The 23,349-nt window shown below is 50.4% G+C and overlaps 1 protein-coding gene across 1 annotated transcript in view; it reads left to right on the top strand.

The window, feature by feature from the left end:
* The window catches only part of EIF4G3 (eukaryotic translation initiation factor 4 gamma 3), a gene marked incomplete at both ends in the record, with an annotated part of 92,822 nt that overhangs the window by 37,719 nt on the left and 31,754 nt on the right, over positions 1–23,349 (top strand). The window contains 10 exons of the mRNA XM_079545470.1: positions 324–437; positions 3,488–3,520; positions 12,839–12,859; positions 13,648–13,827; positions 14,282–14,396; positions 16,129–16,229; positions 17,097–17,219; positions 18,669–18,777; positions 21,072–21,878; positions 23,052–23,140. Of these exons, the coding sequence (XP_079401596.1) occupies positions 324–437; positions 3,488–3,520; positions 12,839–12,859; positions 13,648–13,827; positions 14,282–14,396; positions 16,129–16,229; positions 17,097–17,219; positions 18,669–18,777; positions 21,072–21,878; positions 23,052–23,140 (1,692 nt within the window). The remainder of the gene's footprint in view (positions 1–323; positions 438–3,487; positions 3,521–12,838; positions 12,860–13,647; positions 13,828–14,281; positions 14,397–16,128; positions 16,230–17,096; positions 17,220–18,668; positions 18,778–21,071; positions 21,879–23,051; positions 23,141–23,349) is intronic.

Here is a 23,349-nt window from a genome sequence, read left to right as displayed (position 1 = left end):
CAGTACAGGGCTAGCTTACCCTGTGTGACCACACAGATGCCCCCAGGTCTGCAGGAGGGTTAGTTCTGAGAGCTGTTGACCTCTGTGCCATGGGTGAGCCAATTAATACCAGGTTTGATGATGTGATGGGGACCCCACCAGATCCCACTGCTTTCCTAGTCCCCTGTTCTGATCAGTAATGTGGGATACTGACGGTAAAGCTCTTTGCTCAGTAAGTATATTCAACATCTTTAATTGTTGAAAAGCGAAAATAAATTGATATGGTTAGAACTGGAGCAAAACCTGACTGAAGAGCTGCATCTCTAAACCAGTTTTTTTGACAGCCCAGCAGAACAGTGCCAATACATTGCACAGACAACTGGAAGAGGAGGAAGGTTTTGGAACAGAGTCCGGTTTACAGGTCCCTGGCTGGAAGAGGCTGGATAAAATACTGCATTGTAAGCAATATAACAAACTGTACTCCTTCTTGCAGGCGATTGTGCCGATGGCACTGTTTTATTTCTTTATTTCTTCTTTTTTTTTACCACATCTTTTTGTTGGCTGATCTACAGAATTGCACTGATTTGCTTCTTTGCTAAAAGCATGAGCTCCCATGGCAGTTCCTGCCAGGTTAAGTGGCGACAGAATATCCAAAGTTGAACTGAAGTTTGGAGGTCTGACCTGTTAGATGGAGACCAGAGTGACTTTGGGTTTTCTGCTCAGCAGATAATGTTTTTAGGAGATTTGGCCAAAAACGCGTCAAATTGTAGAGGCTTGGCCGTTACTAAAGAGGTACTGAGGAAGAATTGGCCTGCAGTTGTCAGCCGTTTCTCTGTGGTCGTGAACCATTTTTTTTTTTTTTTAACTTTCATGTATGCAGTTTTTGCCATCTGCTCTGCTAGTGACCATTTCCACCCCCATTACTAAAAGCCACGCACATAACATTCCATTCCACCTCCCCGCCCCAAAACAAATGCGAGGCCGGCCACTCCTGGGCTACTCTTGCATTTTGTTCTGGCCTTGGTTTACTTTATTATTATTTTTCATTTATTTTTAGCCTTCTTTTTTGGTGGTGAGGGGAGGGAGCAGAGGGCAGAGGAAGGCGGCAGGGTGGCTCTGCCACCCCCACGTGGCCCCGTCGCCCCGCTGCGGTGATGCTGCGGTGCGGCCGGAGCTCCTCCATGCGTCCCAGGGCCATTGGCAATTGCACGGCTCGGGCTTTCCTGTTCCTCTGAGGACAGCTGCGTTTGCAATCCCATCTGGCTTCACGCGTTGTCCCGGTAACTTCCTGGCGTTGCCGCTGTGGGATAGCGGGAATGTCAAGGTGCAGCTCCAGCAGGGGGAAGGAGAATGAAATCCGAGTTGTGTGACGCCGCCACAGATGAGCTGTTAGGTGATGGCAGCACCGGCTGCCCGCTGTGCGTCTGCCAGAGCCCCGCTGGTGTTTGTGCCGTCCAGCAGCGGCTCTGTCCGGGTCAGTGCTCCCTGTGCCGGACCACCAGCAGCAGATAGCGGCCGTGCCCAGATGTGTGCTGCCGGGTTTCCCCACGAGCCGTGCTTTCATCTTGCAGCCCTCAGAAGAGCAAAGCATCCGTTTGAATCCAAGCCAGCCGTGACTACAGTTTGTTCTGTTGCTTACAGCTGCTAATAGGAATGAATCCTGTCAACCTGAACTTTTTAAAAAAAGAAAAAAATTAAAATTGAGAGAAATCAATAGCCAGTGGTGACCAGTGCAAATAGATCAGGGTATTTTTCACTAATTTTGTGGTTTTGTTTTTATTTATCTATATTTTTTTTCTTTTAACATGTCGCTGCTCACGCTGGCGTAGTCTCTGGCTTCCTGAGGTGTAAGCATCAGTTCTTGATGAGAACGAATCTTTCCTGCAGAACAGTGATGAGAGGAGTTTGACCCTCAGATTAAGCAGCACGAGGTTTTTGTATCCCATTATGCTCTTTTTAGTGCTTCTAAAACACATCTGATGTATTTATTTTTCACTGGCATGTAGCAGGGAGTGCAGCCTGCACCACAAAGGCCCCTCTCAGCCTTTCCAGGTCAGCGCTATTCCTTCTTCTCAAACAACCAACATTTTTTTGAGGAGTTCTTCCTGAGGAACAGGGACCCAAAGTGCATCCATCTCTGCTAGGCTCCCACAGGCCGATGCTTCCCACAGCAGGTCTTTGGTCTGAAGAGCTGTGAATCTTTTGTTTTTTCTTATCTGGAAAGCCAAGGGAGATGGTTCAGGAGCTGGGGGTGGGGATGTCATGGGCTGAGCCAGCGCAGGTGACTGCGAGCTCTCACGGTAGTTGCTGTGTGTGCATGTCCTTGTTTCTGAAGGTTTTTGACTTTCCACCCAGGTGTTGCAGTGAGGTGAAGGTAGAGGCAGTGTGTGAACACCGGTATTAGAGACTGCTTCTTGGAGACATGGAAAACGAGTGATTAAAATGTTTATTAGGGAGAAAATCAGCTGGACCAGTGAATATTTAAACTAGCATCTTGTATTTCATGCTGCGGAAATAGCAGGGATGTAGGGCTGGAAGTCATTCCCACTCCACTTACTCTGACTGAGAAAAAATCTCGTTACAAGAGTCAGTAACTAGCAGCCAGTTTTGATTGCTTTTCTCATTAGTCCTTTTCTACCACGGGATCCATGGCAGCCCTCAGGGTCCCAGCAGGGGCAGCAGGGGGATGTGGGGCAGCACTGTGCAGTGCCGGGCAGAGAAACATCACAGTGGGACCCGGTCTCATTGCTCCCTTTAATTGTTGGAGCTGTCACCATAGGTGTACCTGTTCTCATCTGAGGATTCTGCTGATTACGCTGAGAATTAAGAGCTGAAGTACCTAACTTGGCTTCTTAAAGAGGATACCTTGTCATCTTTATTTATATTTTCCATTTCTTGCATTCATTTTTATTTCTATTTTAACAACCTACTACTTATTGGAAAATGCTTTAATGTCGACCGAGCATGTTCAATTCTGAATGCTTTCCTCCCCACGTAGCCCAGGCGGGTGGGAAGCGATGTGCCCGCGCTCGGGGCTGGGGGCTCTCCCGTTCCCAGTGCCAGCGGTGCCTGTGGGGACAGCACGGCTTCACCCGTGTCCTTCAGACGGGCCGACAGCCCCTCGCCGTCACAGACTGGGGAGCGGCTCTGAGGCCAGCTGCTTTCACCATCTACCTCCACTATGAACAGCTGGAAACTTTCACCGCTGCTTCTTTGAGTTTTTCCCTGGGCAGGGTGACGAATGCCTGCACTGCCCCAGAGCACCTCTGAACGGCCGGCAGCTTTGGCTGTTTGTCCGCCAGCTCCGCAGCAGCGCACACTCCCCGCAGCGGTGCTCACCCGTTCTCTCTCAGTACCTGTCTGTCACTGTCCTGCAGCACAGCTTTGACTGTTTGTGGTTTTTCTTGTGGGTTTATTTTTGCATAGAGTGTGACATTTTGGTTTCGTTGTGGTGTTTCTGACTCTTTGTGCCTTTCCTTTTGTGTTTGTTTCTCCCGCCTTTCCCCAGTTTGCAGCGGGGCCTCGACCTGCCCATCACCAGGTACAGTACCCTGCCCCTTCATTACCATCCTAAACTAATCTGCTGGGGGAGGGGGTGGTCAGAGGCTGTCACCCACTAACCTGGGGCGGAAGCTGGCTTTGGAGCCCCGTTCCTAGCTGCTAGCACCCACATAACCCCGCTAACAAGCTGCCTGCAATGCGGAGTAACACGTAGCTCCAGTTTGGTGTCACTTGCACTCATTAACCACCCCACTTACACCATTTCCGTAGGAATGGAGAAGCGTAGAGGTTGCCAGGTATGTGTGAAATTTGCTTGCCTTTTCGAGTTGCTAGGAGCTCACGTTTCTCAAAGCACCCAGTGGATAACCTTGCCTGAGCTGAAGACTTCGACGCGAGCTGGGCATTCACATCCTTCTGAAAATCCTACTTTTTAAACTCAAAAATTCAAATTCATTCACTCCTTGTGTGTATTCCTGGTTTTCGGTTATCATTACATTGCTCAGTGTTTTCTTTCCCTCAGTATATGAAATCCAGACATTAAGAATCTTTGTAGTATTCCTGGGCATCGTTAGGAATCGCTTGACTAAGAAGAACAAAAGTAAGGAATAGTTCTGAAGGTCAAGAGGAGCACTTGTTGGTAGGGAGGGCAAAATAGCAGAGGGATCTGGACAGACACACAGCCCTGTTCTGACCTGTTCGAAGTTGTCTTCTCCATCAAACCCAGCCATAATCTGTGCAGACGCTCTTTATCAGTGTCTCTGGGAACTGGTTTTGTTCCCTCTTGTAGCTTTAGCAGGGACAGAGGTGGCCTGAGCCACCTGGGTGTGTGGGGCAGAGGAGGGGCATAGTGGTATGGGAAGTCTCACCCAGCTTGGTCATTTTCATGTCATTCTTCTTCCTTCTTAAGTTCTTTGCTATGAGAGCGGTGAGGTGCTGGAACAGCTGCCCAGAGAGCTGTGGATGCCCCGTCCATCCCTGGAGGTGTTCAAGGCCAGGTTGGATGGGGCCCTGGGCAGCCTGGTTTAGCATTAAATGTGGAGGCTGTGGTCCTGCCTGTGGCAGGGAGTTGGAGCTTCGTGATCCTTGAGGTCCGTTCCAACCCTGGCTATTCTGTGATTCTGTGATTCCTTGAAAAGAGCCCATCTGTCTGCACCACATTAATGGGAAAAAATGATTCAGTTACCTCTAGCAATGTTGGGACAGGCTTATATCGCAGAAGGTGTGTTCCAGGAGAGCTGTAGGTGTCACATCACTCCTGCTGGTCTGAGGGGCTTGGTGCTACAGCAGTGCATACCTTTGGGACAGCAGTTAAGTGGGACACACTGGCCAGCTTTGTGCTTTGCGCCTCAGTGAGCAGCAGGCAGGCATGCGCCCTTCCAGAGCAGGACACAAAAAAAGGCTTAGAGAGCAGAATGAGGCGTTTGCTGGACTTATTTGTTTGCAGGCAAACATCATGGGAGAGAGAGAAATGATTTTTTGCATGGCAAGGGATTGCATTGACGGGCAGTGGTGGAGGAATGTTTGCAAGGATTACTGTGCAGCACGCAGAACGACAGAGTGTCTTGTTTAGGTATTGATGTTCTTGACCTTAACTTCATCTCTGTGTTGATATTATGTGATGTTGATAATGCATAGTGGGAGACTTCTGTCCCCCGATGTTGACTGGAAAAGCGACACTGCCACACACACAGAGTCCAGGAGGTTCCTGCAGCACAGTGAAGATGACTTTCTGGCGCGGGTAGTGGGGGACTCGAGAGAGGTCACTGCTGGACGTGGTTCTTATGAAGTGAGCCTGGCAGGGGAGATGAAGGTTGGGGGCAGCCTTGGATGCACATGACCACGAGATGGTGAAGTTCAGGATCTTGCAGGAAGAAACAAGGCAATAAGTAGGATTGCAATCCTGGACTTCAGGGAAGCCAACTCTGACCTCTTCAAGGACTGCTTGGAGGTATCCCATGGGCTAGAAGGTTGGAGGGTAAGGGGACCAAGAAGGTTGGTTGACATTCAAGCATCGTTTTGTCCAAGCTTAAGATTTATGCATCCCTCTGTGTAAGAAATCAGGCAAAGGTGTCAGAAGACCCATGTGGATGTGCAGTTAGCTCATGGAAAAACTTGAAGAAGAAAGCTTATGGAGTGTGGAAAAAGGGTCTGGCCATTTGGAGGAATATAAAAGCGTTGTCAGGGCATGCAGGGATGCAGTGAGGAAGGTTAAGGCCCAATTGGAATTAAATCTGGCAAGGGAGGTCAAGGACAAGAGGAAGGGCTTTGTTAAGTATATCAGTAGCAAAAGGAAGACTGGGCAGTGTGGGTGTCCTGGTTACAAGGGACACTGAGAAGGCAGAATAACTGAACATCTTCTTTGCTTTGGTCTTTTCTACTGAAACTGGCACTCAGGAATCACAGACCGTGGAGATAAGGGGAAGTCTGGAGGAAGGAAGACTTTCCCTTGGTCAAGGAGAATCTGGTCAGAGGTCATCGAGGCAAACTTGACACATGCAGATCCATGGGTTGCAATCATGAGTGTTGAGGGAGCTGCAGAATGGATGCTGAACTGGATGCTCTCTATTATCTCTGAAAGGTTGTAGGGAATGGGAGATGTTTCTGAAGACTGGTGTAAATCTGCTGTCACTCCAGTCTTCAGAAAAGGCAAAAAAGAGAAGCCGGGCAACTCTGGGTGTCAGCTTCACCTCCATCCCTGGAGAGGTGTCATTCTCCAAGCAACTGGAAGAGAAGGTGTATCAAGATAGTCAATATGAGTTCAACAAGAGGAAATCATGCTTGGCTATTATGTCATGACTGGCAAGAGGAGAGCAGTGAATGCTAACTTGATGTCAGCAAGACTTCTGACACTGTCTCCCTTAACGTCCTCACAGACAAGCGTGGGAAGTGTGGTACAGACAAGGGGACAGTGACGTGGACTGGGAACTGGCTGGCTGGCAGAGCTCAGAGGGCGGTGATCAGTGGCATGGAGTCTAGCTGCAGGCGTGTAGCTAGTGATGTTCCCTGGCAGTCAGTACAGGATCTGGTCATGTTCAGCATCTTCATCAATGACCTGGGTGAAGGAATATATGTACCCGTGGCAAGTTTGCTATGATACACAGTTGGGAGGAGCGGCTGACACACTGGAATAATATGCTGCCATTCAACCAAGACCTGGACAGACTGGAGAGTTGAGCAGAGAGTACCCTGATGAGGTTCAGCAAGAGCAAGTGTAGAGTCTCGCACCTGGGGAGGAACAACTGCAAGCATCAGTGCAGACTGGGGACTGTGCTGCTGGAGAGAAGCTTAGAAGAGAAGAACTTTGGTGTCCTGGTGGCCAACAGGGAGACCACGAGCCAGCAGTTCCCTGGTGGCCAGGAAGGCCAGTGGGAGCCCGTGTGCATTGCACAGAGCACGGCCTGTAGAATAAGGGAGGTTCTCCCCTCTGCTCTGCCCTGGGGAGGCCGCATCCAGAGCACTGGGCCCAGTGCTGGGCTGCCCAGTTCAAGGCAGGCAGGGAACTGCTGGGGAGAGCCCAGCAGGGCTACAGAGAGATCGGGGCCTGGAGCATCTCCTGCATGAGGAAAGGCTGAGAGCCCTGGGGCTGCTCAGTGTGGGGAGGAGAAGGCTGAGAGGGGATCTGAGCAACGCTTAGAAATGCCTGCAGGGTGGGAGGCAAGCGGATGGGGCCAGGCTCTTTTGGGTGATGCCCAGAGACAGGACGAGGGGCAACGGGCACAAACTGGAACCCAGAAGTTCCATATGAATGTCAGAAAAAATATTTTTTATTTTGGAGGTGGCAGAGCTCTGGAACAGGCTGCCCGCAGGGGTGGAGGCATCTCTTTCTCTGGAGATACTCACAACCCACCTGGATGCTTTCCTGCACATCCTGCTCCAGGGAATTAGCAGGGGTTGAACTGGGGGATTTCCGGAGGTCCTTTCCAACCCCTGTGATTCTGTTTTTTCTGTTTTTGTCAATCAGTAGTTATTTCATAGGTTGATACTAATACAAATTGTGATCTGTCAATAAGTCTTGTAATGATTACCAGGTTGGTGGAAGCAGAACCTGGAAGAGTTGACTCTGTGTGAGGCAGCTCAGCCCTTCAGGAGATGCTCGCAGTGCCGGCAGGGCTCACTGATGGCACTGCAGCACCCTGCTGTCATAACGGTTTAAAGCTTTCTTTGGACCCAGCTATGACCCTGTCACCAGTTAGCATTTGTAATTTCCCAAGTGTTTTCCTGACTTGGGCACCCTGTAACTTTTAATCCCAATGTCAGTGGTTATCCACCATGCAGACTGGGGGGGTGGGGAAAGGGATTTTTGCTGCTGACCTGTACAGAGGAGTGACAGCCGTGGGAATGAACTCATTGCAGAGCCAACATGAGGAGGAATTTGAGTCTAATGTAAATTATTCTTCTTCCATGAACTGGAAAAATGTGGTGTGCTGAAATAGAGAAATATGGAATATGAGCAGCAGGCTTTGAGGCTGATTTTGTACCCTCAAAACTCCGAAGTGCATCTCCCACAGCAGTGCTGCTGTGTGTTACAGCGATGTAACATGTTCTTGTAGGAAGGCAGCAACACAACGAGGTTTGTAACGATCTGTGATGCTATTAATATGCCTGTTATTGATCCTGCGTCTTCTGCAGTCAAGGGATGGATTGCTCTTTAATGTTATTTCTTGTAATTATTAAATCTTCGGAGTCCTCAAATTAGCACTGTTCAAGCACCTGAAGGTGGTGGGGCAGCTGTATCAGTAGTCTCTTCTTGGTCAGGAATGCTCCAATGGTCCCAAGCTGGCCGGTGCTACAGGAGGTGTCATTGAGGTCTGTGTGACAGAAAATATGAAGATGAGATTTAGGATGCTGTGCTGAGTGAGTAGCAGCTGAAGTCCAACGGAAACAACCACAGTGTTTCTGATTAAAAGTTAAATGTGCGTAACTAATCCTTGCTGCTGGTAATGCAGCTATGGAGGCACAGCTGGGAGGCCTGGCGTTCTATCAGGGAGCAGATGGGTGCCATCGAGGGTTTTGCAGCGATATTTTTACATCTCTGTCCACTTGTGGCTTCCTGCACAGCCCGGGGGCGCTGCCTTGGTCTGAATGTGGAAATCCCACGTCCCGCCGTGCACACGGAGTGTCCCTGTTTGTGTTCTTCTCATTGGTGTGAAGCTGTTGGGCCACCTTGTTTCTTCTGATCCTCGCAACTGGAAATAGCAGTTTTCTTTGGAGCTGGAGTCTAAAAATGCAGAATAACCGTTAGTTTGGGAAACAACTTCAGGAGCGCATGGGATATTTTAGAATGGATGCTTCGAAGAGGCCACTGTAATTAAAAACAGAAATCAGTGTAAGTATAAACTCAAGGGTTGTATGGCTTATAATTGTATTTGAGGTGAGTTTATTGGTTGTGGCAGGCTGAGTTGTAGCTCATTGCAGATTTATTTGGGGTTGTGTGAGTTCTTCTGAGTGTGGCTTATACAGCAGAAGGCATCAGCAGCGTGCTGTGTTACAGAGCCTTGCGGTGCTGAGAGGTCGGAGATTTGCTGCCAGAGTTCATTTGGTCACAGGGTATGAAGGAACCTTTTGGAGGCTTATGGCCAGCAAGTTGAGCTTTGCTTTTACTACCTTTCTCTGCAGTTCTGTGCGGGGCTTCATGGATCATTGCAGCTTCCAGCCTCACTGCAGTGGAGCAATCTGAGCAAACCCAGCGCATGCCGTGCGCTCTGCTGTCCCCAGGAGCTGCGCTGCTCAGCGGTGCTTTCAGAGCATTTCCCTGGGAGTGAGGACTGAGAAATCTGGAGCCAATAGAAAATCAGTTAAGGTGCAGCAGAGGTTTATCAGGAGGTTGGCGTTTGCTTTGGTCATTTATTTGTCTGCTTGCAAATCTGATGTCTTATGGCAGCCCTTCAGCAGACAGTGTCTGGGACCACAGGATTGTGCGTGGGAGGAAAATTAAAGCAGAACATGCTGAATAAGAGAATATTGGGGTGTCTACAAGGACTGATTGGGTAAGTGGCAGAGTAGTGCTGAGAGGGTAGGCAGGAGGCTCGTGGTGGATTTCCTTCACTGATCACCGTGGCACAAAGAGCAGGTAATGTCTGCAGCAAACCTAACGAGTACAAGGCTGGGAAGTATGGGCAGCATAGGGAGCCTATGTGAGAAGGGCCAGTGCAGGGGAAGCAAGGTGCAATTCAGCATCGCAGAAAGCAGACCCTCACACTTCAGTGCCAAGGGAAATACCAAGTGTTGGCTGGGACCACCTGTGTGATGCCATCGTTACATGAGCAAGAGCAGTTATTTCCAGTTGGAACAGGGAGTTACTACTGCTGTGTTAGGAAGTAGTGGCAAAACCATGTCTGGGGAATGTGTGTGATTATCCTTTTTTTATTTTCCACAAAGATTTCCTTGGGCAGATACAAGGAGGGCTGCTGAGATGATGAGAGCTCATTGAGCAGACTGGAAGAGTTTAGCTAGCAGAGGTGGACAGATGAGGGGTGAGACTGGGACTTGAGGACCGCAGTTCAGTTCTTCTCTCCTTCCTTGTTGACTCGAGAGTGTTTTGCACTAATTTGACCATCGCTGGGATATAGCAGGGCTTTTTGAAGGCAGTGATCTGGGAAGGGTTCTGTGAGAAGCATCAGAGCACCTTTGTTCTGGCGCTGTGGGTGCTGTGCGCTCCGGGCCCAGTTCTGCATTTTCTGGAAGAAAGTGGGGCGCAATGTCTGTTTTCAACCTCCTGGCATTCTCCTGTAGGGTACCATTAGCATTACTTAAAAATGGGTCTGTGTGAGCACCCCTTTGGCCTTTCAAAACAAGTCTTTTACCAAATCAGTGTAGTAAAATATTTCTGTGAATGACTTTGAGTATTGCTAGTTTAGCTTCGAAGGGACGTAATAGGAGAAAGCATCAAGAAGTCTGATAGTGCAGAGTTTGGGCAGTAAAACCCATAAACAAACCTGTTGCACAGTGCTCTGAAATCTGATTTTCTTGTGTATTTTAATTTGACTTACAGGAACTGGAATAACTCAAAGCAATGCAGGCTTTGCTGGAGACCTCTGTGGCTGGCTCTTCCACATCCTCCTGTTGTCTTGTTTGGAATAACGGATCTGCTTCTTTTCTTGCTGTGTCCTTCTTCCTAGAAGTAATGAGAACCTTATTTTTTTTCCTTCCTCTCTGGATCCAGCTTCCTCTCTGATGGTGTGGGCAGTGTTGTGGAGAGGTTGTTGGTTTGGTTGGTTTGCTTGCTTAACCCCAAGTTTCTTTGCTGGAGGTTCTCTTTCTGCCATGGAGCATCTTGGCACTCCCCTGGTGTTACTGAGTGCTCGGTGGAAGGGCAGTACAATGTGGTGCACAGAGCATGCTTTCATTCCATCTGCCAAGGCAGGGAGGAGAGCTGGCTTGCGTTCCACGAGGAGCAGTTTTTCCAGCGTGTCTCCCCTACCCCTCATGTTTCATGCTCTGCCAGAGGCAGAAAGGAAAAGCTGTCCGTAGGCCAGCACTTTCCATTGCTGTCAGGTTTTCCTCTGCCATTTCAGTGCTGTGTTACCAGCAGGCCCCTGACATGTGTCTGCAGGAGTGTGGGGTGGCACCTGTGTGCGCCGCTGCAGGATTCCCAGCTTCTGCCCTGCTGCTGGGGAGCATCCATCTCCAGCACCTTCACTCTGCAGAACCATGGTGGCTATTGCCTTTTTTCTTCTTTTCTTCTTTTCCCCTTCCCTTCCCTTCCCTTCCCTTCCCTTCCCTTCCCTTCCCTTCCCTTCCCTTCCCTTCCCTTCCCTTCCCTTCCCTTCCCTTCCCTTCCCTTCCTTCCCTTCCCTTCCCTTCCCTTCCCTTCCCTTCCCTTCCCTTCCCTTCCCTTCCCTTCCCTTCCCTTCCCTTCCCTTCCCTTCCCTTCCCTTCCCTTCCCTTCCCTTCCCTTCCCTTCCCTTCCCTTCCCTTCCCTTCCCTTCCCTTCCCTTCCCTTCCCTTCCCTTCCCTTCCCTTCCCTTCCCTTCCCTTCCCTTCCCTTCCCTTCCCTTCCCTTCCCTTCCCTTCCCTTCCCTTCCCTTTCTTCTTCATTCCCTACTGCACTTTGGCTCTCCCAGAGTTCTGCAACCCGCTAACAGCATAGCAATGGTCGTAACTCAGCAGTTGGCAGCGGAGGAAGAAAGGACATGATTTCCTTCATTCCTGAACCTGGAGTACAGGCCCTTCCAAGGCATCCCCCCGATGGTTCTGCACATTTATCAGTAGCCCTGAGAACAGTGAAGAGAAGCGGCAGTGAAAGAAAATATTTTAGAATTCTTTTTGATGTCTTCAGGGATTGAGGAATTGCAGAATTCAGTTAATCTCACTGTAAATTTAGCATGTCTCCCGGTAGTGGTTCCTTGCATCTGGGCAGCCACACAGCTGTGTTAGTGGAGGAGCAAAGCAGCACAGCTCTTCCCGTTCTCTTCCTGCACCCTCACTTCCAGATGTCCCCATGCAGCTGCTGCTGTCCGGGTCACACGGAGCAGTGATGGCTCTGCACCCCGGCTCACAGGGTTGGACGTAAGGCGTTGTGCTCACCCTGGTTGTGTCTGGATTTCTGCAGCAGAGGTTGGCTTTTCTGGAGACGTGTTTTGCTATGGGAGCACTGTAGGTATCATAGAGCGCTCAGGAGCACCAGAACGGCCATTTTAATGTCACTGTCATGTCACATAGAGGCATCACAGCTTCCTTCTGCCCTGCCCCGTGCTCTCCGAATGCCGAGGCAGACAAGCCTAGCGCATGCCTTCATCCTTTAGCAATTACCCTCTTTTTTTGGTTCTCACTGCTTATGATGCCGTTGCTCACAGACTATTTGCATTGATACACTTCATCAGTCAGCTTTCTTTGGTGTGATGTACGATGACCTAATTTTATGATCGTTATTTTTTTGCTTAGCAATTAAATACGTGGCATTTCTTATCCTTCCAGTCTGGATGCAGAAGTGGAGACCAAACCCATGATTTGAGCATGTGTTACTGCTTTATCCACTTTGTATTACTGAAAGAGACCAAAAAGGAAAAATGTTTGACCTAGGAACAGAGTAAATATAGAGTCTTTGTGTAGCATCACAATTCCTACGGTTAATTATTGTTTGTTTTTTTTCTTTATTATTATTAATTTCTGTACTTCCATATGAAACCTTTCCAGAGGAGTTTCTGCCCCTGATGTGGGGTTCTGGTAGGACAGTCCTGCACCAGTTCAGTGTCCTTCTTGCTGTTTGTGCAGGATCTCAGTCACAGCAGGGCAGAAAGATGAATGGAGCTGCGTGCAGTTAGGGTGCATGTTAAATCCTATTCCTTCCTATTGATCTGTAAGCTGTTCCATTGGCTTTCTTTCTGTTTCCTGCTGCTTTCTTGCTTCGTTATTGAAGGGAGGATTCAGACCTATACAGGTAATTTTAACTCCTGGTTCTGCATGGCATAAATGTCTCTTTATCACTCGCATCATTATTCTGTTAGTGAATGCCTGACTGTCTGCATACCTTACCAGCTGGGTCTGAGGGTTGGCAGGGCTCACAGCCGGAGCGAGGGCTGCTGTGAAAGCTCCATCCTGGGATGCTGGTGCCTTTCCCAGTGCTTCCGAGCCGAGACCTGAGCGCATTCCAGTGGGTTCCTTGATTTCCTGGACCTGTTCCACTCGTTTGGGGCATCACTTCATGCAAACATGGTAGAGGAGTTTGGTGCCACCTGGAAGAGGTTGCCACCCTTCTGGAAACGAAGCACAAGACAAGTTCCCTGGCTCGGTTTGCACGGGGCGTCTGTGGCCTTCATAAAGCTGGGCCTTCAGCTGTTCTGGAGTTAGATTGGAACAGCTGCCTTGATCTTTGATTTCCTGATAAAGGTGGCTTTTGGCAGTCATCCCACCTTATAAAAGCATATTTGACAGAAATTGTGTTTCTGGCTGTTGCTGTGAAAGTTGGGGTGTATAATTCAGTAGGTGCAAACTAATAGCTAGATGTAAAGTTTCACACCTGGTAAAAATCGAAGGTGCTAGCATGAGCTTGTTGTTTACAAATAGTCAGAAATTGTCCTGCTGTTTTCTGAATGCGTGGCAACCCTTTGGAAGTAGTACTGAATGGCAATATTGTCTGCCTTTGTAATGCTGCCCATCCTTCCCCAGAAGGACTGACCGACTCTTTGTTCTCTCCTCTCTCCTCCCTCTCTCCCTTCCCTGCCCCAGTTTTTTCAGAGGCCTCAGATCCAGCCTCCACGAGCTACCATCCAGAACAGCAGCCCTTCCATCCGTCCTGGTGCACAAACACCAACCGCAGTGTATCAGACCAACCAACACATCATGATGGTTAATCACCTGCCGATGCCGTATCCCATGCCTCAGGCCCCCCAGTACTGTATACCACAGGTACAGACACCTTTCCCAGGCACTCCAGAAGCCAAGCAACCTTTGCTCTGTCTGGATTTTCTCCATGACTGCTGCAGCATCAGCAGAGGGAGAGAGATGTAACTCTCGCTGCATGTTTAGACCCCGACCTTCTCTTTTATGAAATATCTGCTCATCTGAGCACGGAGGCATTAGGAATGAATGAACCCTTTGGTTTTCGAGATCTTTTCAGCAACGGTGCGAAATCAAGCTCCTTGGAAAATGCTGTAGATGTATTTAAATTGACTTAACAGCTCTAAAACCTCGGGCTTTGTAAGAACGCAGTATTACCGAAAGAGGGGAGTGACTTGTCTTTGTAAAGAACTTTGACAGCCTCATCTTTATTGATTTTTGAGGCTTCTGTTGCATTTCCTTCGTGCAGCAGCACGCCATCGCCTATCTCTCTGTAAACAGGTGGTTGTGTTTTTCCTCCTAGTATCGCCACAGCGGCCCACCCTACGTCGGGCCCCCCCAGCAGTACCCTGTGCAGCCGCCGGGGCCGGGCCCCTTCTATCCAGGACCGGGTCCTGGGGAATTCCCCAACGCCTACGGTGAGTTCTGCTTGGACGTTTCCTGCGTGTGTTTTTTGCACTTGTCAAGCTGAAGATTTGTAATACCAAACTGGATTAGCATTTATTTGAACTTTAAATAGCTGCTCGATTCGGTTGTGTCATGGCCCTGATTATTCACTCCTGGAAAAATCACAGTAATGGAGTTTTGTTTGTATGAATGCTCAAGGAAGGGCTGCAGCTCATAGAACTACCCACAGTCACGTGTGAACAAGAATAGTGGCTGGCTGTTATTCCCTGCTAAATCATTACTATTGATTAAGGTGTTGTCAATACATCCCTCAGCCCTTGTCTCCTCTGAGCTACGCCCTTCACAGTAAGGGAGAGTTTAGCATCTTTGGTTCCCGCATTCCTCGTTTGGTGTTTAGAAATGGAGAAGGGCAAGCCTTGTGCCTTACCTGCTGTCTGGTGCTGCGGGGTGGGTGGTTGCCCTGTGCTGTGCTCTGTGGCCGTTTGCACGTGGTGCTGAGTGTGTGACACTGTCTCTCAGGCCCTGAGGCTCAGAGCCACACCACGGAGCAGAGCAGCTTCCTCCTCCATCCCCCAGCAGCTCACAGCCGCCTCTCTCCTGGCTCCTTGCATGCAGATGTGTGAGTGTCCGTCTGTCCCATGGCACCTCTTCCTTTGGCAGGTCTTCTTCTTCCAAAGCCCTTGGAAGGGCCTTGGAAACGCTTTTTCATTTCTAACATGCTGCCATATGCGATGATACCACACTTGAAGCACAGTCCCCTCCAAGAGTTTCTGCAGGATCTATCAGCACAAACAAACCTGTTCTGTTTGAATGACTGCAGAAATAGATGTCTTGCAGTAATGCATATCATTGTTATTGGCGTTATTTGCCTTGCCTTGCCCACTTCTAAGAACTCTGGGAAACCCCAGGATGTTTCAACAAGCCCTTCCTTTGGAGCTGCAGCAGTGGGGCCTGCTCTCAGCCCTTGCTTTCCAGCTGACAGCTTGAGGAATGCATCCTTTGAAGTTGCAGATCAGATTGTGCAGAGCTGGGTTCACTGGCTTTTGTGTATTTCTCCGCTTGCTTGAGATAGCAGTAACCTCCTGTTTTGGTTACAGTGGTCACAAAGACGTCAGAAGCACAGTGCAGATTGTCATTCCCATTTAAAGGTTAGTTCAGCTGAAGAATAAATCAGATTAATTCGGGGGGGGTGAAAGCAAGTGGCCATCTAGCATCCATGGAAAAGCAGACAACAGCCCTGCATTGCACGCTTGCCTGCTGTCTGGTATGTGGGCAGGAGACAGCTCTGCTGTGACACTCCTGTTTGTGGAGCACTTCTGGAGAGAACCCATTCTCCATGAGGCAGTCTCAGTGCATAAAGAAAATGCAGCGGTGTTGGATGTTAGGCATGCAGTCAGCAATGCAGTGTAGTTTTGAGGTGCTGTCTGTGCTTCTTTGTGTCACCAAGCAGTGGAGCCCAAGGGAGGCACGTTGCTTTTCCTGCCCTAGGGGTCTCAGTAGCCACTGGGGCACATGCTAAGCTCTCACGTGAAGAAGTGACCTCATCTCCTGTCTTGCTGGAGCAGCAGCTCTCATTTAGCGGAAGTGGGGAAGAGCAAAACAGACTGGTTTGCAGCTGGAAGTGTTCGTCAAAAGAAGGGAGGGAGGAGCAGGTGGACAAGCAGCTTCATCTCTTGTGTTTGGTTTTGTTTCGTTAACAAACAAGCTGAATCTCTCACTCATTTCTGTGCTGTCCTTCCCCAGGAACACCTTTCTACCCGAGTCAGCCGGTGTATCAGTCAGCACCCATCATAGTGCCTACGCAGCAGCAGCAGCCTCCACCAGCAAAAAGAGAGAAAAAAACGGTAAGGGAGCCTCTCTGACAGTACGCTGTGTCTGGGCACTGCCCTGCTGCTAAGGCTGAAGGACATGGGTGAGGGCTTGAGCTGAAACCTGAGCTGTATCTTCGGAGGGGCTGACTCTTCCATCGCATACCCACACTGCATTGGCACTGCGCAGCGCTGACTTCGTTTCAGTTTGATGGGGAACCTTTCTGTGCTGTTCTGTAACGTCACAGCCAGATGGGAGGGAACACGCTTCTGCAGCTCATGAGAACCCACAAGCTATACACTGAAGAATATATGCACTGATACTTCATTCCATGTGGCCTGATGAATTCCCACCTGCAGTGACAGCGGTTCAGGCGCCGGTTGAGTGCCCAGTGTGTTCTCAGGTGTTTGGTTTTGGATGGCATGCTCCATCTCAGTGTGGAAGAGGAAAACAGAAAGGCTTTCTCCTGTCCCAGCAGCTGGGCTGCCAAGGCCACTGCATCTCCTATTGGGTAATATGGGGCTTTTTGTTTCTTTCTTTTTGTCTGGCAAGTTTATTTCTGTAGCTAAACTGCTACATTGTCCAATTTTCGCTAAGCTTATTTTCCAAATCTAGAGATCACAGATGCACAACAAGGCATGCATTTGTTCTTAAAGTTGTGCCACACTTGCTTTAGATCGAAGGGAAGAGGTGCGTGTGTTTGGTGAGCATTTTGATTGAATTGGGTTTTAAGATGAGGGGATGAGATACCATGCATTTCAGGTTGCAGTGCTCCTGCAGAGCATCAGCTCAGTCTGAAGTGTCTCGTGCTGTGTGGGATGGTAGCATGTCCTGCCCCTGAGCCCCAGGGACAGCTTGTGAAGGAAGACTCACTCAAACTCTTTCTTGGTTCCAAACCGTAGATCCGGATCCGGGATCCGAACCAGGGGGGCAAAGATATAACAGAAGAAATAATGTCCGGCGGGGGCAGCAGGAACCCAACGCCGCCCATCGTCAGACCCACCTCCACCCCAACCCCGCCTCAGGTAACAGCATGGCTGTGTGGCTTTGTCCTTTGTTAGAGCAGCTTCTTTATCTTCCATCCACACCAGCAACACCTGGATGCTCTTTCCCTAAGTTGTCCATGTCCTTAAGCTTTTTTTTTCCCCAGGTTTGGTCATTTTTAGCAGCCCTCAGCTTGTACCATGCAGAGCTGCAGTGCTGCTGGCAGTCCGTCCTTCCCCTTGTGTGTGTCAGCAGCGGTGGTTGAAGCTGGTGAAGTCTTTGGGGAGGACGTGGTGTCTCCACTACTGGCTCGTGCCCCCCATAGGTCATGCCTGGGGTTGGTGGTACATCTCAGATCACATTACTGTCCATGCTAAAGCCCTCCCACTTTAGTCTTGCTTTAGGGTGCTACAGGGACAGTGACTCAGGCCATTTATCGTGGAATTTCCAAATCTGGTCTTTGTGCGTGCAGCCTCTAAAGGGAAAGAAACAAACAACAAAACCAAATCAACAGAAAAGGGCATGGCCAACAATTAAGCTGATTGGAAACCTGGGGCTGTTGGGTCCTTTCTGGACCAGGAGAGCAGTGCAGATGGGCAGTACTGCCATGAGTACACATCCACCTTGACATGAACCCCAGAGTCTGGAAGTGGCAGTGTGAACAAGCTGCAGACACCTGTTTCAGAGTGCTTGTGGGGGGTGCAGGTAACACAGGCACTCACCGGGTTGCTTCTGCATCCAGCAGTCTATTTTAAGGTACTACAATTAAGTCAAACAGGACAAAATAAATGCTCCTCAAGAGGAGGTTAGTAAGCCTGGATTTCTCATCAGCTGTCATTTGTATGCAGAGTGCAACGGTGATGTCCAATCATATGCTCTAAGCAAAGTATGCAAATACTTCATTGTTTCATAACCAGGCTTCGTTTTGATTAGCTACTTGGAGCCACTTTTGTTAATGACAGAAGAGCTCTGAGATAGAGCTCACCAGTGAAATTCCATTTGTGCAATACAACTGGAAATTCAAGCCTGCTCGAGCCAGGAGGTTCAGAGTTATTGTCCCAACAGCATCGGTGATTTCTGTCAAGCAGGAGTGTTCTGCCCTGCTCAAAGGCAGTAGCTGAAGAAGTTGGAAAGGGGAGTCCCAGGAAAGAGAGGAGATGGGCAGAGCTTCTTTTTAGGGAAATGCATTCAGCGTGGATTTCTGACGGTGTCTGAAAGGAGCCGGACAGCCGTGTCCTGGGCACTCCGCTCTGTCAGGTCGGGTTCTGCAGGAGGAGCATCCTTCTCAGCTGTGTGACCTGCTGCTCCTGCACTGTGTTTCTGCATATGGGAGGCATCAAGCTCCCTCTGTGCTGGCATTCTCTTCTTTTCTCCCTGCCTCTTGGTTTCCCCTGTGCTCTTCTCATCTCCCCCTTCCCTGCTTGCGTTCACATTGCCAGTTTTTCTGTTCTCATGTTCATTGCTGCCCTGTTTTGTCCTTCCACCCTCAGCAGCTGCCCAGCCAGGTCCCAGAGCCCGGCCCTGTGCTCTATGGGCCAGTGGAGAGCAGCCACCTCACTGCCAGCACTGCCGGCCCCGCAGCCATTGCCCCGAAGCAAGGTTGGTCATCAGATATTTCCTCTGCTGTTATTTTTAGTCCTTTTTCTCCTTTCTTGTTCCAGTTGGAATATTTTTGGCAGGGAGAGAAGCAGGGTGGCATTCAGCAGCAATAGAAGGGGAGGGGCCGTCTCTTCCTCCAGTGGAACGTGGAACAATGTGTTGCTAAGGGAATTAATTGAAATTTCCCTGTGTGAAACTGCTTAACGAAAAATGGTATTAAAGCTTGTATGTCATGAACATTATTCCAGAGCAGTGAGAACTGTGAAGCTCCTCTCACCCACGTGCCGTCCTTCAGAAACAAACGTACGTCAGGAAAGGGCTCTTAGCAGAGAGGCTTGACATCACTGCTGCCATTCATCAGCTGCAGCAGAGCATCCCGGGGGTGCCCGGAGAGCTCTGGCCTGTGGTGTGGGAGAGAGTAATTAGAAAAACTGTGACTGGGCCGTGAGTCTCGGAAATGGCTCACCGAAAAGAAACCAGGGCACAGATGGAAAAGGTTTCCTGAAGTGATCATGTTTCATTCTTACACCTCAGAATGGGTGTTTGAAGGGGGTCTTCAGCTGTCTGTGTGGAGAGGAGATGTCAGAGGAGGGGAGGTGCTGTGCACCAGGTCCTGCGGTGACACTTTATGGCCACGAAAAGCTTCAGTGAGCAATGTGTGTGGTGCAGGGCTGGCACTGTGTGTAGCAGCACAGCCGGCACTGCTGTTGGCAGCCTTTGGAATCCTTGGACTTTCTCTACAAGACGAGCAGTCCATGCTCTGGGTTCACAGCTGTTGCAGCAGTCCCTGGCTGTCGGGCTGTGCAGGCGTGCAGGGATGCAGGCAGGCAGAGCTGAGGGCTGCAGCACCGTGTGGGCAAGCAGTGCTCAGTGCTGTCGGTGCCCGGTGTGTGCAGAGCACTGCAGAGTGCTCCAGTGAGCAGCAGCTCTGCCTCACAAATATCTGTGCTGGGACAAAGGGTGGAAAAATGGCAGCGAGCCCAGCGATTATTTTTGGATAAACAGCGTGGAGCTGGGATGGGTTCCCATGTCCAGCTGGATCTCACCCAGCACCCCACTGCCTCCCTGGGCACACCGAGGGAAGGTAAGCGGGCTGAGTCAGCGTGCATGAGCGGCTCCCATGCTACTGTTTGGCCTTCCCAGCCATGTGTGGGTCCTTGTCTCTGTGGTCGCTCGCAGATGGGAATCCTCACCGGGACTTGGAGATTTGGTCTCCAAGGGAAGATGTACTTCTCCTCGGCCAGGTTTGCTCCTGGCTCTGAAATCCTCCTCTGGTTCCATCTCTCCTTGAATTCTGCACAGTCCTCCCTGCATGAGGTGCAGGCTGAAGGCTGTTTGTTTGGACCACCGCTCTCCAGATGCAGCTTGTATGGCTTTTGCTGTGTTTTTACTTCCCAGAATGTTTTTTCTGGGCTCTTCAAATGTTCGAGTTTTTTTTTGTTTTGTTTTGTTTTGAGCAATCACATTTATCTCTGGGGAGAGAATACCCAGGCAGTGTTTATAGAGAACTGTAAATGTCAGGAATGCTCCACTCTGCAGCCACATTCCAGAATTGGAGGTGACGCATTTTCTTCTCTAAACCAGTTCTGGGTCGTTCCACAGAGCCTTCAGAATCCAAATCCAACCCTCCTGAGCCTTTGGACCACAAACATGTGGCGGCAGTGGTGCTGTTTGGTGGCAGCTGTGCTTCACTCGCTTTTGTTTCTGCTTTCTTTGGAAAAGATATCTCCTCTTGGCTGAAATTTAGAACAAAAATGGGATTATGTCCTTCAGTCTGTTGGAGCTTAGAACTAGCAAGTGCAGAAGAAGCTGAATGTGTCTCACATAGCGGTGATGATGTGATGCATGGCAGGCTTAAAGCGCAGCCTGTCACCAGCCGTCGGGCAGCATCCCCTAGCACTGCTGTCCAGAGCTGTGGGTGCCCCATCCTTGGAGGTGCCCCAGGCTGTGGATGGGCCTTGGGCAGCCTGAGCTGGTGGGGGCTGCCAGCCCATGGTAGGGGTGGGCTTTCAGGCCCCTTCCAACCTCAGCCATCCCATGGCTGTGACACGATGCGGCGATGCTGGCAGGGATTTCGCAGGCAGCTGGCTGCTCTCAGCGCCCGTTTGCCTGTCAGGACAGGAGCTGCTCAGCTCTCGGCGCTACAGCCGTATATTCCTCCACAACAGAACCCAACTCAGGTGCATTTTTGTCTTCTGTGGAGTTTCTGGAGCAGGGGAGTTGGGGCCGGGGGGGCAGCTACAGCAGAGACTGGTGTTCAGATTGTAACATTGCCTTTTGTTTTCCTTTCCCAGAAGAGAAGCCAAAACCAGACCCAGTATTAAAGCCGTCTTCTCCCATGCTCCGGGCAGAGCCCGCAGCAGAGAAGCAGGACCCGGCCCTGCCGGTGGCTGAGCCCAGCCCTCCGCACAGCCCGCCGGCCCCCACTGTGGCCCCATCGCCACCCCCCGCCCCGCTTGCAGCCGCTGCCACCACCGCTGCTGCTAAACCTTCGCCCACCGCCGACCCCGAGGAGAGATGTGAAGTCGCTTCCCCCAAGGAGGAGGCGATGCCTCTCCCCAGCCTGGACGCATCGGACCCAGTGCCCACAGAGGAGCCCCGTGGCGAGGCGTGCCAGGAGGTGGGCAGCCCTGTGGCACCCGGCGATGTGCCGGTGACTGTGAGCGTGAGCATGAACACCAGTAAGGAACTGAACGGAGTGAGTGAGAGCGTCGCTGCCGCAGAGAGTGGGGCCGACATGGCTGCAGGGGACGTTGTGCCGCTCGCTGCTGACCCACAGGAACCAGAGGCAGCTCCCGGGGACCTGGGCTCCGTGCCCCCCCCCCCCACCCCCCGTGTAGCCCCATCCCCGCCGCCTGCCCCAGCTCCCAGCCCTCCTCCTCCTCCTGCTGCTCTGACCAGTACAGCCCCTTCCCCACCACCGCCTCTGCCTCCCGGTGCCCCCCCTGCTCAGGGAGATGTGGAGGGAGAGGAAGGCGCAAGGACTGCTTCTAGTGAAGAGCTGGCAGATGCTGAGAAGAAGGAGGAGATGGAGGCGGATGGGCAACTGGAGGAGAGCACGGAGGCTCTGAGCTTGAGCTCTAGCAAGAGTCCTGTCCCAGGTAAGTGCTTGGCAGCACGGGGCGTGCAGCAGAGCCGTAGGAAGGGCTCTTTGGGGCTCTTCTGTCTGGTATTCCCATTTGTATCTGTCTCTGGGAAATCTGATTCTGCCTCATGGCCTTTGCTTTGATTGCAAAATGCTAAGCTCTGTTTGCAGCTACAGAACATCCCTGGGTAATTGTTCATAAAAGTGGTAGCCAGCATTGCACGCACATCCTGGGGTTGGCGTCTGTTAGCCAAGACATGGGCTTTCACAACTGAGAAAGGAGAATTTCTCAAGTCGTGTAAAGCATCAACGAAACTCTGAGGTTGGTGCTTCAGGGAGGGTGAAACTCTCCCAGGTCGGGGTTTGTACTCTGCCCATCCTGTCAGCAAAATGTTGTTGTTCAGGTGAAGTGGTAAAGAAAGGAAGACGCTTTTCCTCAGCATCTGCTGGAAACCAAAGGCTTGAGCAGCAAATCCATCTGCTGGAAACTTCAATCACAAAATCAGTTCTGTTTACACTGTTAAATATGCACGTGTGCTTGTGTCAGAATTTAAGTTGGTAACACTGGCAACAAATTACGAGCATGTTGGACTAATGGTTTTGTATTTTAGTATACTGCATGGTTTCTTTTACCCTTCCGGGGAGAAAGGTAATTAGAGTAAATCACTGCAGACCCTAGAAATATTATATGGTATTTTCTTTGAATCAGTTGTCCGGGGAAATTAATGAGCAGTGGAGCTGTTAACCTGCTTTAAAATCAAAACATAAACCCAGCTCACGAGAACTGGGCTGCTGGAGTGGGAGGTGCTGTGCTGGCGGTGCTGCCGTGGTCGCCCTGTGAGGTTTGTGGGTTGGGTGGTGGTGAGCCGTTGTGATGCACCTGCTGAGAAATGCCTCACCAGGACGTCACCTCCCAAAACTCTCTGGTTTCTGATGTTCTCTTTTGCCCTACACGATCCTCGCAGTGCTGGTAATAAACTCCTAGCTGTCAGAAGGGCCATTTGGAGCTCCAACAAGCAGTTGTGGAACAATTATCCTGTTTTAATGTCACTTGGATGATTTTGTTAGCGCTGCTTTGAAATAAAACCTCTGTGAGGCTGTGGCTGCTCCACTGCCCTGCGTGGTTGGCAGCGCAGTGAGGAGGGAAGCGCATCGCTCGTGTTCTGATGGATGCACGCTTGCCTTGCAGCCTCAACTGCTGTAACTGCACCAAAGACGTGGAAGAAACCAAAAGAGCGGACCCAGGGCACTGAGGAGGTGACAGAGGCAGAGGCAGAGGTGAGGGAACGCAGCGCTCCTTTCTCTGTATTCACTGATGATGTTGATGTCTTCAAAGGCTGCTTCAGACACGCTGCTTCCTCTGTCTCGCAAGGACCCAAGGCAGACTTTTTGGGAACATTTCCCAGACCTGTGATATTCCCTGGCATCTCTTAGAGCAGTGGCTTTTGGCTGTCCCTGGACCTTGAAGCTCCAAGTTTTCTTCATTC

The sequence above is a fragment of the Tetrao urogallus genome (assembly GCF_951394365.1).
Source record: "Tetrao urogallus genome assembly, chromosome: 21".
NCBI lineage: Eukaryota > Metazoa > Chordata > Aves > Galliformes > Phasianidae > Tetrao > Tetrao urogallus.
The sequence above is the reverse complement of the archived record's forward strand: the minus strand, read 5'-3'. Positions and strand labels throughout refer to the sequence as shown.